The 18,052-nt window shown below is 55.0% G+C and overlaps 1 protein-coding gene across 1 annotated transcript; it reads right to left on the minus strand.

Moving 5' to 3' along the window:
• Positions 1–9,280: 9,280 nt before the first annotated feature.
• FBXO46 (F-box protein 46) lies at positions 9,281–10,889 on the minus strand. Its single transcript, XM_040405584.1, has 2 exons — positions 10,728–10,889; positions 9,281–10,647 (listed from the first exon to the last, which is right to left on the minus strand). The coding sequence occupies exon 2, from the start codon at positions 10,629–10,631 to the stop codon at positions 9,324–9,326; it is 1,308 nt and encodes a 435-aa protein (XP_040261518.1). The 5' UTR covers positions 10,632–10,647; positions 10,728–10,889; the 3' UTR covers positions 9,281–9,323.
• Positions 10,890–18,052: the final 7,163 nt, after the last annotated feature.

Here is an 18,052-nt window from a genome sequence, read left to right on the forward strand (position 1 = left end):
CAGTGGGAGGAGTCAGCCCTCAGGAGCCGCAGGCACCTGGCCAGAATCTAGCCATACAGCGCAGGGGGCGGGGCCTGACGTGCTAATGAGGGGCGGCGTTACAAGAGGGCGGCTTAACCCACTCGCAAAGAGAAGCAGTGTGAGGAAGTCGCTGCAGCACTGACCAATGAGAAGAGTGGGGCGGGGCCTCCCAGTGACAGCTCATCGTAAACATCCCGCACAGCTGTAGCTTGCTTGCAGTTGCTAGGCAACATCAGCCGCCATATTGGTTATGTGGTAACAGGGAATCCTGTACATGAACCGGCCTCCTGTGCCCCCCACACCGGCCTCCTGTGCCCCCGACACCTCCTGTGCACACACCGGTCTCCTGTGCCCCCCACACCTCCTGTACACACACCGGGCTCCCGTGCCCCCCCGAGACCTCCTGTACACACACCGGGCTCCCGTGCCCCCCCGACACCTCCTGTGCACACACCGGCCTCCTGTGCCCCCCGACACCTCCTGTACACACCCCGGCCTCCTGTGCCCCCCGACACCTCCTGTGCACACACCGGTCTCCTGTGCCCCCCACACCTCCTGTACACACACCGGGCTCCCGTGCCCCCCCGAGACCTCCTGTACACACACCGGGCTCCCGTGCCCCCCCGACACCTCCTGTACACACCCCGGCCTCCTGTGCCCCCCGACACCTCCTGTACACACACACACCGGCCTCCTGTGCCCCCCCCCCCCACCTCCTGTACACACCCCGGCCGCCTGTGCCCCCCGACACCTCCTGTACTCACACCGGCCTCCTGTGCCCCCCGACACCTCCTGTACTCACACCGGCCTCCTGTGCCCCCCGACACCTCCTGTACTCACATCGGCCTCCTGTACACACACACACACCGGCCTCCTGTGCCCCCCCCCCCCCACACCTCCTGTGCACACACCGGGCTCCCGTGCACACACCGGGCTCCCGTGCCCCCCCCCCCCCCCCGACCCCTCCCGTGCACACACCGGGCTCCCGTGCCCCCCCCCCCCCCCGACACCTCCTGTGCACACACCGGGCTCCCGTGCACACACCGGGCTCCCGTGCCCCCCCCCCCCCCCCCCCGACACCTCCTGTGCACACACCGGCCTCCTGTGCCCCCCACACCTCCTGTACACATTCGGCCTCCTGTGCCCCCCGACACCTCCTGTACTCACACCGGCCTCCTGTGCCCCCCCCCCCACACCTCCTGTACACACCCCGGCCTCCTGTGCCCCCCGACACCTCCTGTACTCACACCGGCCTCCTGTGCCCCCCGACACCTCCTGTACACACACCGGCCTCCTGTGCCCCCCGACACCTCCTGTACTCACACCGGCCTCCTGTGCCCCCCGACACCTCCTGTACTCACATCGGCCTCCTGTACACACACACACCGGCCTCCTGTGCCCCCCCCCCCCACACCTCCTGTACACATTCGGCCTCCTGTGCCCCCCCCCCACACCTCCTGTGCACACACCGGGCTCCCGTGCACACACCGGGCTCCCGTGCCCCCCCCCCCCGACACCTCCCGTGCACACACCGGGCTCCCGTGCCCCCCCCCCCCCCGACACCTCCTGTGCACACACCGGGCTCCCGTGCACACACCGGGCTCCCGTGCCCCCCCCCCCCCCGACACCTCCTGTGCACACACCGGCCTCCTGTGCCCCCCACACCTCCTGTACACATTCGGCCTCCTGTGCCCCCGACACCTCCTGTACACATTCGGCCTCCTGTGCCCCCGACACCTCCTGTACACATTCGGCTACCTGTGCCCCCCCCCCCCCCCGACACCTCCTGTGCACACACCGGGCTCCCGTGCCCCCCGACACCTCCTGTGCACACACCGGCCTCCTGTGCCCCCGACACCTCCTGTACACACCCCGGCCTCCTGTGCCCCCGACACCTCCTGTACACACCCCGGCCTCCTGTACACACACCGGCCTCCTGTGCCCCCGACACCTCCTGTACACATTCGGCCTCCTGTGCCCGCCCCCCCCCCCCGACACCTCATGTACTCACACCGGCCTCCTGTGCCCCCCCCCCCCCCCCCACACCTCCTGTACACACCCCGGCCTCCTGTGCCCCCCCCGGCCTCATGTGCCCCCCCCCCCCACGCCTTCTGTACACACACCGGCCTCCTGTACACACCCCGGCCTCCTGTGCCCCCCCACACACCTCCTGTACACACACCGGCCTCCTGTGCCCCCGTGACACCTCCCATATGACCCCTCACCTCCCCCGCACCCTCCAAGTAGTCACCCCCCCTCTGCACCGCCATGTGACCTCTCACCCCCTGTGCACTCCTCCATGCAAAATCTCACCCCCCATGTGACCCCTCATACATTCTGTGACCTCTCAACCCCTCTGCACCCCCCCCCATGTGACCCCTCACCCCCCAGGGCACCCTCCATATGACCTCTCACCCCTCATGTGACCCCTCACCCCCCAGGGCACACCAGCTGCGCAGCCGCACTTCCCGCACCTGTTGCCCTCCTCTGACGGGCTCCTCATGCCGCGTCTCATTCTCGCCAGCCTCCTGTGCCCCCGACACCTCCTGTGCCCCCCACACCGGCCTCCTGTACACACACCGGCCTCCTGTGCCCCCCAACACCTCCTGTGCCCCCCACACCGGCCTCCTGTACACACACCGGCCTCCTGTGCCCCCCCGACACCTCCTGTACACACACCGGCCTCCTGTGCCCCCCCCGACACCTCCTGTACACACACCGGCCTCCTGTGCCCCCCCGACACCTCCTGTACACACCCCGGCCTCCTGTGCCCCCGACACCTCCTGTACACACACCGGCCTCCTGTGCCCCCCACACCTCCTGTACACACACCGGCCTCCTGTGCCCCCCGACACCTCCTGTACACATTCGGCCTCCTGTGCCCCCCCCACGACACCTCCTGTACTCACACCGGCCTCCTGTGCCCCCGACACCTCCTGTACACACACCGGCCTCCTGTGCCCCCGACACCTCCTGTGCACACCCCGGCCTCCTGTGCCCCCGACACCTCCTGTACTCACACCGGCCTCCTGTGCCCCCGACACCTCCTGTACACATTCGGCCTCCTGTGCCGCCCCCCCCCCCCCCCCCCCAACACCTCCTATACACACCCTGGCCTCCTGTGCACACACCGGGCTCCCGTGCCCCCGACACCTCCTGTACACACACACCGGCCGCCTGTGCCCCCCGACACCTCCTGTGCACACACCGGTCTCCCGTGCCCCCCCCCCCCCCCCGACACCTCCTGTGCACACACCGGTCTCCCGTGCCCCCCCCCCTCCTGTGCCCCCGACACCTCCTGTGCACACACCGGGCTCCTGTGCCCCCCCGACACCTCCTGTGCCCCCCACACCGGCCTCCTGTACACACACCGACCTTCTGTGCCCCCCGACACCTCCTGTACACACACCGGCCTCCTGTGCCCCCGACACCTCCTGTACACATTCGGCCTCCTGTGCCGCCCCCCCCCCCCCCCCCAACACCTCCTGTACACACCCCGGCCTCCTGTGCCCCCGACACCTCCTGTACACACCCCGGCCTCCTGTACACACACCGGCCTCCTGTGCCCCCGACACCTCCTGTACACATTCGGCCTCCTGTGCCCCCCCCCTCCTGTACACATTCGGCCTCCTGTGCCCCCCCCCCCCCCCGACACCTCCTGTACACATTCGGCCTCCTGTGCCCCCGACACCTCCTGTACTCACACCGGCCTCCTGTGCCCCCCCCACACCTCCAGTACATACACCGGCCTCCTGTGCCCCCCCCCCCACCTCCTGTACACACCCCGGCCTCCTGTGCCCCCCCCCACACCTCCTGTACCCCCCCCCCCACACATCCTGTACACACACCGGCCTCCTGTACACACCCCGGCCTCCTGTGCCCCCCCCCACACACCTCCTGTACACACACCGGCCTCCTGTGCCCCCCGACACCTCCTGTGCCCCCACACCGGCCTCCTGTACACACACCGGCCTCCTGTGCCCCCCGACACCTCCTGTACACACACCGGCCTCCTGTGCCCCCCCCGACACCTCCTGTACACACACCGGCCTCCTGTGCCCCCCCCACACCTCCTGTACACACACCGGCCTCCTGTGCCCCCCCGACACCTCCTGTACACACACCGGCCTCCTGTGCCCCCCCCGACACCTCCTGTACACACACCGGCCTCCTGTGCCCCCCCGACACCTCCTGTACACACACCGGCCTCCTGTGCTCCCCGACACCTCCTGTGCACACACCGGGCTCCCGTGCCCCCCCGACACCTCCTGTACATACACCGGCCTCCTGTGCCCCCCCCCCCCCCACCTCCTGTACACACCCCGGCCTCCTGTGCCCCCCCCACACCTCCTGTACACACACCGGCCTCCTGTACACACCCCGGCCTCCTGTGCCCCCCCCACACACCTCCTGTACACACACCGGCCTCCTGTGCCCCCCGACACCTCCTGTGCCCCCACACCGGCCTCCTGTACACACACCGGCCTCCTGTGCCCCCCGACACCTCCTGTACACACACCGGCCTCCTGTGCCCCCCGACACCTCCTGTACACACACCGGCCTCCTGTGCCCCCCCGACACCTCCTGTACACACACCGGCCTCCTGTGCCCCCCCGACACCTCCTGTACACACACCGGCCTCCTGTGCCCCCCCGACACCTCCTGTACACACACCGGCCTCCTGTGCCCCCCCGACACCTCCTGTGCCCCCCGACACCTCCTGTACACACACCGGCCTCCTGTGCTCCCCGACACCTCCTGTGCACACACCGGGCTCCCGTGCCCCCCCGACACCTCCTGTGCACACATCGGGCTCCCGTGCCCCCCGACACCTCCTATACACACCCTGGCCTCCTGTGCCCCCCACACCTCCTGTACACACACCGGCCGCCTGTGCCCCCCGACACCTCCTGTGCACACACCGGTCTCCCGTGCCCCCCCCCCTCCTGTGCCCCCGACACCTCCTGTGCACACACCGGGCTCCCGTGCCCCCCCGACACCTCCTGTGCACACATCGGGCTCCCGTGCCCCCCGACACCTCCTATACACACCCTGGCCTCCTGTGCCCCCCACACCTCCTGTACACACACCGGCCGCCTGTGCCCCCCGACACCTCCTGTGCACACACCGGTCTCCCGTGCCCCCCCCCTCCTGTGCCCCCGACACCTCCTGTGCACACACCGGGCTCCTGTGCCCCCCCCGACACCTCCTGTGCACACCCCGGGCTCCTGTGCCCCCCCCGACACCTCCTGTGCACACCCCGGCCTCCTGTGCCCCCCGACACCTCCTGTACACACACCGGGCTCCTGTGCCCCCCCCCCCCCCCCGACACCTCCTGTGCACACACCGGGCTCCTGTGCCCCCCCCCCCACCTCCTGTGCACACACCGGGCTCCTGTGCCCCCCCCCCCCCCCCCCCGACACCTCCTGTGCACACACCGGGCTCCTGTGCCCCCCCCCCCCGACACCTCCTGTGCACACACCGGCCTCCTGTGCCCCCCACACCTCCTGTACACACACCGGCCCCCTGTGCCCCCCGACACCTCCTGTGCACACACCGGTCTCCCGTGCCCCCCCGACACCTCCTGTGCACACCCCGGCCTCCTGTGCCCCCGACACCTCCTGTACACACCGGGCTCCTGTGCCCCCCCGACACCTCCTGTGCACACCCCGGCCTCCTGTGCCCCCCCGACACCTCCTGTGCACACCCCGGCCTCCTGTGCCCCCCGACACCTCCTGTACACACACCGGGCTCCTGTGCCCCCCCCCCCCCCCGACACCTCCTGTGCACACACCGGGCTCCTGTGCCCCCCCCCCCCCGACACCTCCTGTGCACACACCGGGCTCCCGTGCCCCCGACACCTCCTGTGCACACACCGGCCTCCTGTGCCCCCCACACCTCCTGTACACACACCGGCCGCCTGTGCCCCCCGACACCTCCTGTGCACACACCGGTCTCCCGTGCCCCCCCGACACCTCCTGTGCACACCCCGGCCTCCTGTGCCCCCGACACCTCCTGTACACACCGGGCTCCTGTGCCCCCCCGACACCTCCTGTGCACACCCCGGCCTCCTGTGCCCCCGACACCTCCTGTACACACACCGGCCGCCTGTGCCCCCCACACCTCCTGTACACACACCGGCCTCCTGTGCCCACCGACACCTCCTGTACACACCCCGGGCTCCTGTGCCCCCCCCCGACACCTCCTGTGCCCCCCCCCCCCCCCCCGACACCTCCTGTGCACACACCGGGCTCCTGTGCCCCCCCCCCCCCACCTCCTGTGCACACACCGGGCTCCTGTGCCCCCCCCCCGACACCTCCTGTGCACACACCGGGCTCCTGTGCCCCCCCCCCGACACCTCCTGTGCACACACCGGCCTCCTGTGCCCCCCCCCCCCCCCCCCCCCCCCGACACCTCCTGTGCACACACCGGCCTCCTGTGCCCCCCACACCTCCTGTACACACACCGGCCGCCTGTGCCCCCCCGACACCTCCTGTGCACACACCGGTCTCCCGTGCCCCCCCCACACCTCCTGTGCACACCCCGGCCTCCTGTGCCCCCGACACCTCCTGTACACACCCCGGCCTCCTGTGCCCCCCCGACACCTCCTGTGCACACCCCGGCCTCCTGTGCCCCCGACACCTCCTGTACACACCCTGGCCTCCTGTGCCCCCGACACCTCCTGTACACACACTGGCCGCCTGTGCCCCCCGACACCTCCTGTGCACACACCGGGCTCCTGTGCCCCCCGACACCTCCTGTACACACACCGGGCTCCTGTGCCCCCCACACCTCCTGTACACACACCGGCCTCCTGTGCCCCCCGACACCTCCTGTACACACCCCGGCCTCCTGTGCCCACCGACACCTCTTGTACACACACCGGCCTCCTGTGCCCCCCGACACCTCCTGTACACACACCGGCCTCCTGTGCCCCCCGACACCTCCTGTACACACACCGGCCTCCTGTGCCCCCCGACACCTCCTGTACACACACCGGCCTCCTGTGCCCCCCGACACCTCCTGTACACACACCGGCCTCCTGTGCCCCCCACACCTCCTGTACACACACCGGCCTCCTGTGCCCACCGACACCTCCTGTACACACACCGGCCTCCTGTGCCCCCCGACACCTCCTGTACACACACCGGCCTCCTGTGCCCCCCGACACCTCCTGTACACACACCGGCCTCCTGTGCCCACCGACACCTCTTGTACACACACCGGCCTCCTGTGCCCCCCGACACCTCCTGTACACACACCGGCCTCCTGTGCCCCCCGACACCTCCTGTACACACACCGGCCTCCTGTGCCCCCCACACCTCCTGTACACACACCGGCCTCCTGTGCCCCCCGACACCTCCTGTACACACACCGGCCTCCTGTGCCCATATTGCTGTATCCCCCATATCTGTGAGCAGCTTCCAGCCATGGTCTGCTTTTGCTCCCTCTGGCAGCCAATCAGAGTGAAGCCTTTCCATATCCTGGGAAATTTCAGCTGTGAATGTGTAGTCTAGTGAGAGATGTAGCAGGGCACAGCATGGTGATATCAGGAATGCTGCAGTAGATCACCAGAGGATCCACACGACGCCTGTCCACTGGAATAAAGCCTCATGTGTGAGCAAGACAAGATTTCAGCCCCCGTTTCTATTCACTGACAGCAAGCAGAGATTTTGAAAACACACAGGTCTATATTTACATTTACGCAGGCTGAGGTCTGCAGTGAGCTCTGACCCTGTGGGCCCTGACATGGCGGGTGGAGCTGCAGTAAATGAAGAGATCATCCTCCCTCAGAATCATCACGACCTCTGCTTGCAGGCAGTGAGCGGAAACGGACAATTGCTGATGCAAGTGATGCATGTGTCAGTTTCATATGATCAGGAAGTTGTTACAATGTATCAGTGCAGGGAGTTTACCAGACTGAATACCACTGGATCAGGACTGATTTCCAGCCTATGTCCTCAGTAACTGACAGCAAGCAGAGATCAGTCAGGAAACCAAACACAAAAGGGAGTTTCGTACTCCAGCAAACACAGCAGAGGTAGCGGGAGCGCCCTGTGCCAGCGAGGGAGACAGCACAGAGTCAGGCCGCAAAGGACACTGCAGAGGAGGGAGCAGTACAGGTGCGTGGACCGCCCCCCATAACTGCAGAGGAGGGGGCAGCACAGGCGCGTGGACCGCCCCCTATAACTGCAGAGGAGGGGGCAGCACAGACACGTGGACCACCCCCTATAACTGCAGAGGAGGGGGCAGCACAGACACGTGGACCGTCCCCCATAACTGCAGAGGAGGGGGCAGCACAGGCGCGTGGACCGCCCCCATAACTGCAGAGGAGGGGGCAGCACAGGCGCGTGGACCGCCCCCCATAACTGCAGAGGAGGGGGCAGCACAGGCGCGTGGACCGCCCCCCATAACTGCAGAGGAGGGGGCAGCAAAGGCGCGTGGACCGCCCCCCATAACTGCAGAGGAGGGGGCAGCACAGGCGCGTGGACCGCCCCCCATAACTGCAGAGGAGGGGGCAGCACAGGCGCGTGGACCGCCCCCCATAACTGCAGAGGAGGGGGCAGCACAGGCGCGTGGACCGCCCCCCATAACTGCAGAGGAGGGGGCAGCACTGGCGCGTGGACCGCCCCCCATAACTGCAGAGGAGGGGGCAGCACTGGTGCGTGGACCGCCCCCCATAACTGCAGAGGAGGGGGCAGCACAGGCGCGTGGACCGCCCCCCAATAACTGCAGAGGAAGGGGCAGCACAGACGCGTGGACCGTCCCCCATAACTGCAGAGGAAGGGGCAGCACAGACGTGTGGACCGTCCCCCATAACTGCAGAGGAAGGGGCAGCACAGACGTGTGGACCGTCCCCCATAACTGCAGAGGAAGGGGCAGCACAGACGTGTGGACTGTCCCACATAACTGCAGAGGAGGGGGCAGCACAGGCGCGTGGACTGTCCCACATAACTGCACCCCATCTGTGCAGTCGCCTCCTCCTGCACTTATGGACCAGGTTCCAGCCCCCCAGGTGCAGTTTTTGGGGGACCCTCTCCTGGGAAAGCTGGGTGACTAATACAGCCGCCTGCAGCACGTCTTTTCTGCAGTGATGGATCCTCAGGGGCGGGGCCAGTCCCTGTCAGCCATGTTACTCTGTACTGATGCTCCTCCTACTTGCACAGCAGCGGCCATATTGAGTGACACACACAAAGCACGGATGGAGGGGGGGGGGGGTGCCACCACTGACCCTCACCCCTCAGTGACACGGGAGCACTTCATAAATAATCCCTTTTATTCGGACACTGGTTCTCGCCGTCTCACCTCCCCTCATCCCCTTCCCTGTACCCCCGTCCCCTCCCGCGGGTCCCTTCTCCCGGCAGCACCCAGTTATTGTCATGGAGGCCCAGCTGGCACCCTGGCGCTGCCCGCTCGGCCCTGCGGCAGCACATCCAGTAGGAGCGTCCATAGGGCAGGTCGTGGTGGTAAGGCTTGGGGTGCCAGCAGCACATGGACACGTCTCCGCGCGTGTAGATCCGCTTGCACTGTTTGCAGGGGTCGTCCCGGTAGAGGGGGTGCTGGCTCCAGCGAGAGTCACACGGCCGCACCCCGTAGTCGTCGATCAGCGCCCGGAAGCGGCGGCACGTGCACTTTATGGCCGCCAGCGACTGCGTGGACAAGTAGCTGAAGACCGCCAGGAGGACGTGGTCCGGCAGCGAGGGGAGGTAGAGTCGCGGCTGGAGGAGGCGCTGAACCTGGAACCGGATCTCCAGGAAGTCATGGGAGACGTGGCGGTAGAGGCGGCAGAGCGGAGGCACCGGCGGCGGGGGAGGTGGTGGGGGAGGGGGGGCGGAGATGACGGGGAAGAAGAGCTGTCCGGGGAGCGGTTCCATCTCATCGGCCTCCCCCCCGTAGAAGACACAGCGCTCAACGGCTCCGGTCAGCACCAGGTCGACGTGGAAGCCGGACTCGGAGGCCGCCACCGCCGCCTGCGCCTCCTCCGCCTGCTGCGCCTCCATCTTCTCCAGCAGGACGCAGACATGGTGCGGGTCTGGACTCAGCAGCTGGTACAGGTCACAGGTGATGGGGTCTCCGGGCCTCTCCGCCACGCGGAAGGCGATACGGACCTCCCGCCCTGCCCGCTCCGCCTCGTACTGCGCCACGGCCTCGGCCACACTGCAGCAGCGGCCCTCCACCCCGTCTTCTGAGGACGTCACCAGGACCAGCGGGGGTCGGGCTGGGGCAGGCTCGGGCCCCCGGCTCTCGGCTCGGGCCACCATCTCAGCTACCGAGGGAGGAGCTTCAATATCAAAGGTATGCCGACGCCTCTTGGCCCGGGAGCTGCCCCCCGCGCTCCAGCGACCTTTCACTTTGGCCCCTCCGGGGCGGGGGGAGGGGCCGCTGCCCGCGCACTGATAGGCCACAAAGAAGGCCACCTTCTCCTTGGTGTTCCCGGGCTTGATGACGTACCAGGTGTCCAGGAGCACGGGGTCGTCGCTGCCGCGGGGGCCCGCCGCGCTCTCCGGGGGCGGGGCCTTCTCACCGCTCTCCGGGCCCCTCCCCTCTGAATAAGGCCCAAAGGGATGAGGACTCCACAGGTGAAGCGGGGACGGAAGCTGCGGCTCCATGACGTCAGAGGCCTGCAAACAGAAGGAGAGGCAATGATGGGAGTGATAGTGAGGGGCCACCCCACAGGAGCGGGGCCCAGACTCACCTGCTGCTGCTGAGCCCCCGGGCCACATCCGGCGCTCGCCCGCCGACGCCCTGCACACCCGAGGAGACGGCGCTCAGCCCGGAGTCACCTGACCTCTTAAAGGGACAGGCGCCCTGCCTGAGCGCACGCTGAACGCGCTCCAGTGACGGGCAGCAGCGGGCAGCCAATCAGCAGCCGCGGATCCGGGCATCTCCTTATATGGAAACTCCCCGCCAAGGTTAGGGAGCGGAGTGAAAGCGCAAGTTCTGGGAGAAGCGCAGAGACTGAGCACTGAGCAGAGACGGAGGAACACCGCGCCGCTCCCTAAACTCAGACAGTGTGACAGGAGGGGCGGGGCTTCGTGAATGTCAGGCGGTTACATTGTATCTCCCTGCCCATCCCCCTGTAATGAGATACTGAACTGAAGTGTGACGTCACATGTTACAATGTATCACCTGCCGGTCAGAGGAGCTTCATGTGATACATAATAGTACACTGTGTACTACTATAAAATACTGCACTGTGTAATAATGGATAATACTGCACCCTGTATAATACTGTACAATACTGCACCTTGTGCAATACTGTGTATAATACTATAAAATACTGCACTGTGTAATAATGGATAATACTGCACCCTGTATAATACTGTACAATACTACACCCTGTATAATACTGTGTATAATACTGCACTGAGTATAATACTGTAAAATACTGCACCCTGTATAATACTGTATAATACTGCACCCTGTATAATACTGAGTAATACTGCACCCTGTATAATACTGTATAATACTGCACTGTGTATAATACTGTATAATACGGCACCCTGTATAATACTGCACCCTGTATAATACTGTATAATACTGCACCCTGTATAATACTGTATAATACTGCACCCTGTATAATACTGTATAATACTGCACTGAGTATAATACTGTAAAATACTGCACCCTGTATAATACTGTATAATACTGCACCCTGTATAATACTGAGTAATACTGCACCCTGTATAATACTGTATAATACTGCACTGTGTATAATACTGTATAATACGGCACCCTGTATAATACTGCACCCTGTATAATACTGTATAATACTGCACCCTGTATAATACTGTATAATACTGCACCCTGTATAATACTGTATAATACTGCACTGTGTAATAATGGATAATACTGCACCCTGTATAATACTGTAGAATACTGCACCCTGTATAATACTGTATAATACTGCACTGAGTATAATACTGTAAAATACTGCACCCTGTATAATACTGTATAATACTGCACCCTGTATAATACTGAGTAATACTGCACCCTGTATAATACTGTATAATACTGCACTGTGTATAATACTGTATAATACGGCACCCTGTATAATACTGCACCCTGTATAATACTGTATAATACTGCACCCTGTATAATACTGTATAATACTGCACCCTGTATAATACTGTATAATACTGCACTGAGTATAATACTGTAAAATACTGCACCCTGTATAATACTGTATAATACTGCACCCTGTATAATACTGAGTAATACTGCACCCTGTATAATACTGTATAATACTGCACTGTGTATAATACTGTATAATACGGCACCCTGTATAATACTGCACCCTGTATAATACTGTATAATACTGCACCCTGTATAATACTGTATAATACTGCACCCTGTATAATACTGTATAATACTGCACCCTGTATAATACTGTATAATACTGCACTGAGTATAATACTGTAAAATACTGCACCCTGTATAATACTGCACCCTGTATAATACTGTAAAATACTGCACCCTGTATAATACTGTATAATACTGCACCGTGTATAATACTGTATAATACTGTAAAATACTGCACCCTGTATAATACTGTAAAATACTGCACCCTGTATAATACTGTATAATACTGCACTGTGTATAATACTGTATAATACTGCACCCTGCATAATACTGTATAATACTGCACTGTGTATAATACTGTATAATACTGCACCCTGCATAATACTGTATAATACTGCACTGTGTATAATACTGTATAATACTGCACTGTGTATAATACTGTAAAATACTGCACCCTGCATAATACTGTATAATACTGCACTGTGTATAATACTGTATAATACTGTAAAATACTGCACCCTGTATAATACTGCACCCTTTATAATACTGTATAATACTGGAAAATACTGCACCCTTTATAATTCTGCACCCTGTATAATACTGTAATATACTGCACCCTGTATAATACTGTATAATACTGTAAAATACTTCACCCTGTATAATACTGTGTGTAACGGACCGTTTCAGCAGACAAGGGGTTAAAATTCGTTTAGGCGATAAGCCCCTTTCTGAGAGACAGGCACAGCTACTGCAGAACACCAAACTCCCGAACTGGATACAAAGTAGCACTCCAAACTGGAACCTCACGAATAGCTGCTAGCAGACGAACAGGACTCAGCTTACACTCCTGGCAATCAGTCTCTAACAGCATACAGCGAATCCCCCCAATAACGAGACAAGGCTCCGTGTTGAGGGTCAAGCAGTGGTCTGACTGTACTTCACGTACAGCCTCTTTTATTCATAAACCACAAACATAGTACTGCCCACAGGGGTTTGAAATACAACCAATCAGTAATTTACAACACATACAATGTAACTACAGCAACCAATCGTTCACGCCCCCAGAGGACCAGAATGAAGACTGTGACATAGGACAACACATCCCCACAATGCATCATGGTCTCCTCCTCTCTGTCCCGGAGACAACCTGAGGAGCAATCCAATTATCTCTCAGGACAAAGAGAAATCACCAATACACATGTGAGGACAACAGAACAGACATCACCCTTTAAACACACAATGGGACAATGGCACAATAGAAACACACCCAGCATTTCCTCCCAAGCTGACAAGTTACACTTATTATAGATTGTTACAACTTTGTGAGTTTACATTGGCCATACATATAACTTACATCAATTTAAACAGTATAACTTGGGGACAAACCTATCCAAAATTCACTTGAATAGGTTCAGGGGTTTAAAAGTTAGTATGGGTCATAATCCTGGGGCAAGAGGCCAGCAGCCAGTCCTCTCCAAAACCCAGTGACGAGGTTGGTTTCGCCACACTGTGTAATACTGTAAAATACTTCACCCTGTATAATACTGTGTAATACTGCACCCTGTATAATACTGTGTAATACTGTATAATACTGCACTGTGTATAATACTGTATAATACTGCACCCTGTATAATACTGCACCCTGTGTAATACTGTAAAATACTGCACCCTTTGTAATACTGTATAATACTGCACTGTGTATAATACTGTATAATACTGCAGCATGTATAATACTGTATAATACTGCAACCTGTATAATACTGTATAATACTGTATAATACTGCACCCTGTATAATACTGCACTGTGTATAATACTGTAAAATACTACACCCTGTAAAATACTGTATAATACTGCACCCTGTATAATACTGCACCTTGTATAATACTGTAAAATACTGCACCCTGTATAATACTGTATAATACTGTAAAATACTTCACCCTGTATAATACTGTATAATACTGCACCCTGTATAATACTGTATAATACTGTAAAATACTTCACCCTGTATAATACTGTGTAATACTGCACCCTGTATAATACTGTGTAATACTGTATAATACTGCACTGTGTATAATACTGTATAATACTGCACCCTGTATAATACTGCACCCTGTGTAATACTGTAAAATACTGCACCCTTTGTAATACTGTATAATACTGCACTGTGTATAATACTGTATAATACTGCAGCATGTATAATACTGTATAATACTGCAACCTGTATAATACTGTATAATACTGTATAATACTGCACCCTGTATAATACTGCACTGTGTATAATACTGTAAAATACTACACCCTGTAAAATACTGTATAATACTGCACCCTGTATAATACTGCACCTTGTATAATACTGTAAAATACTGCACCCTGTATAATACTGTGTAATACTGTAAAATACTGCACCCTGTATAATACTGTATAATACTGTAAAATACTTCACCCTGTATAATACTGTGTAATACTGCACCCTGTATAATACTGTGTAATACTGTATAATACTGCACTGTGTATAATACTGTATAATACTGCACCCTGTATAATACTGCACCCTGTGTAATACTGTAAAATACTGCACCCTTTGTAATACTGTATAATACTGCACCCTGTATAATACTGTATAATACTGCAGCCTGTATAATACTGTATAATACTGCACCCTGTATAATACTGTATAATACTGCAACCTGTATAATACTGCACCCTGTATAATACTGTATAATACTGCAACCTGTATAATACTGTATAATACTGTATAATACTGCACCCTGTATAATACTGCACTGTGTATAATACTGTAAAATACTACACCCTGTAAAATACTGTATAATACTGCACCCTGTATAATACTGCACCCTGTATAATACTGTATAATACTGCACTGTGTATAATACTGTATAATACTGCACCCTGTATAATACTGCACCCTGTATAATACTGTATAGTACTGCACTGTGTATAATACTGTAAAATACTGCACCCTGTGTAATACTGCATAATACTGCACCCTGTATAATACTGTATAATACTGCAACCTGTATAATACTGCACCCTGTATAATACTGCAACCTGTATACTACTGTATAATACTGCACCCTGTATAATACTGCACTGTGTATAATACTGTAAAATACTACACCCTGTAAAATACAGTATTATACACAGTGCAGTATTATACAGTATTATACACAGTGCAGTATTATACAGTACTGCACCCTGTATATTACTGTATAATACTGCACCCTGTATAATATTGTATAATGCTGCACTGTGTATAATACTGTAAAATACTGCACCCTGTGTAATACTGCATAATACTGCACCCTGTATAATACTGCATAATACTGCACCCTGTGTAATACTGCACTGTGTAATACTGTTTAATACTGTAAAATACTGCACTGTGTATAATAATGCACTGTGTATAATACTGTATAATACTGTAAAACACTGCACTGTGTATAATACTGTAAAATACTGCACCCTGTATAATACTGTATAATACTGCACCGTGTATAATACTGTAAAACACTGCACTGTGTATAATACTGTAAAATACTGCACCCTGTATAATACTGTATAATACTGCACTGTGTATAATACTGTATAATACTGCACCCTGTATAATACTGCACCCTGTATAATACTGTATAGTACTGCACTGTGTATAATACTGTAAAATACTGCACCCTGTGTAATACTGCATAATACTGCACCCTGTATAATACTGTATAATACTGCAACCTGTATAATACTGCACCCTGTATAATACTGCAACCTGTATACTACTGTATAATACTGCACCCTGTATAATACTGCACTGTGTATAATACTGTAAAATACTACACCCTGTAAAATACAGTATTATACACAGTGCAGTATTATACAGTATTATACACAGTGCAGTATTATACAGTACTGCACCCTGTATATTACTGTATAATACTGCACCCTGTATAATATTGTATAATGCTGCACTGTGTATAATACTGTAAAATACTGCACCCTGTGTAATACTGCATAATACTGCACCCTGTATAATACTGCATAATACTGCACCCTGTGTAATACTGCACTGTGTAATACTGTTTAATACTGTAAAATACTGCACTGTGTATAATAATGCACTGTGTATAATACTGTATAATACTGTAAAACACTGCACTGTGTATAATACTGTAAAATACTGCACCCTGTATAATACTGTATAATACTGCACCGTGTATAATACTGTAAAACACTGCACTGTGTATAATACTGTAAAATACTGCACCCTGTATAATACTGTATAATACTGCACCGTGTATAATACTGTAAAACACTGCACTGTGTATAATACTGTAAAATACTGCACCCTGTATAATACTGTATAATACTGCACCCTGTATAATACTGTATAATACTGCACCCTGTATAATACTGTATAATACTGTAAAACACTGCATTGTGTATAATACTGTAAAATACTGCACCCTGTATAATACTGTAAAATACTGCACCCTGTATAATATTGTATAATGCTGCACTGTGTATAATACTGTAAAATACTGCACCCTGTGTAATACTGCATAATACTGCACCCTGTATAATACTGCATAATACTGCACCCTGTGTAATACTGCACTGTGTAATACTGTTTAATACTGTAAAATACTGCACTGTGTATAATAATGCACTGTGTATAATACTGTATAATACTGTAAAACACTGCACTGTGTATAATACTGTAAAATACTGCACCCTGTATAATACTGTATAATACTGCACCGTGTATAATACTGTAAAACACTGCACTGTGTATAATACTGTAAAATACTGCACCCTGTATAATACTGTGTAATACTGCACCCTGTATAATACTGTGTAATACTGTATAATACTGCACTGTGTATAATACTGTATAATACTGCACCCTGTATAATACTGCACCCTGTGTAATACTGTAAAATACTGCACCCTTTGTAATACTGTATAATACTGCACTGTGTATAATACTGTATAATACTGCAGCATGTATAATACTGTATAATACTGCAACCTGTATAATACTGTATAATACTGTATAATACTGCACCCTGTATAATACTGCACTGTGTATAATACTGTAAAATACTACACCCTGTAAAATACTGTATAATACTGCACCCTGTATAATACTGCACCTTGTATAATACTGTAAAATACTGCACCCTGTATAATACTGTATAATACTGTATAATACTTCACCCTGTATAATACTGTGTAATACTGTAAAATACTGCACCCTGTATAATACTGTATAATACTGTAAAATACTTCACCCTGTATAATACTGTGTAATACTGCACCCTGTATAATACTGTATAATACTGTATAATACTGCACTGTGTATAATACTGTATAATACTGCACCCTGTATAATACTGCACCCTGTGTAATACTGTAAAATACTGCACCCTTTGTAATACTGTATAATACTGCACTGTGTATAATACTGTATAATACTGCAGCATGTATAATACTGTATAATACTGCAACCTGTATAATACTGTATAATACTGTAAAATACTGCACCCTGTATAATACTGCACTGTGTATAATACTGTAAAATACTACACCCTGTAAAATACTGTATAATACTGCACCCTGTATAATACTGCACCTTGTATAATACTGTAAAATACTGCACCCTGTATAATACTGTATAATACTGTAAAATACTTCACCCTGTATAATACTGTGTAATAC

The sequence above is a fragment of the Bufo bufo genome, chromosome 8 (assembly GCF_905171765.1).
Source record: "Bufo bufo chromosome 8, aBufBuf1.1, whole genome shotgun sequence".
NCBI classification, from domain to species: domain Eukaryota; kingdom Metazoa; phylum Chordata; class Amphibia; order Anura; family Bufonidae; genus Bufo; species Bufo bufo.

Excerpts from the sequence above, each read along its gene's own strand:
- FBXO46 (XM_040405584.1), bottom strand. The coding sequence starts at position 10,631 with ATGGAGCCGCAGCTTCCGTCCCCGCTTCACCTGTGGAGTCCTCATCCC.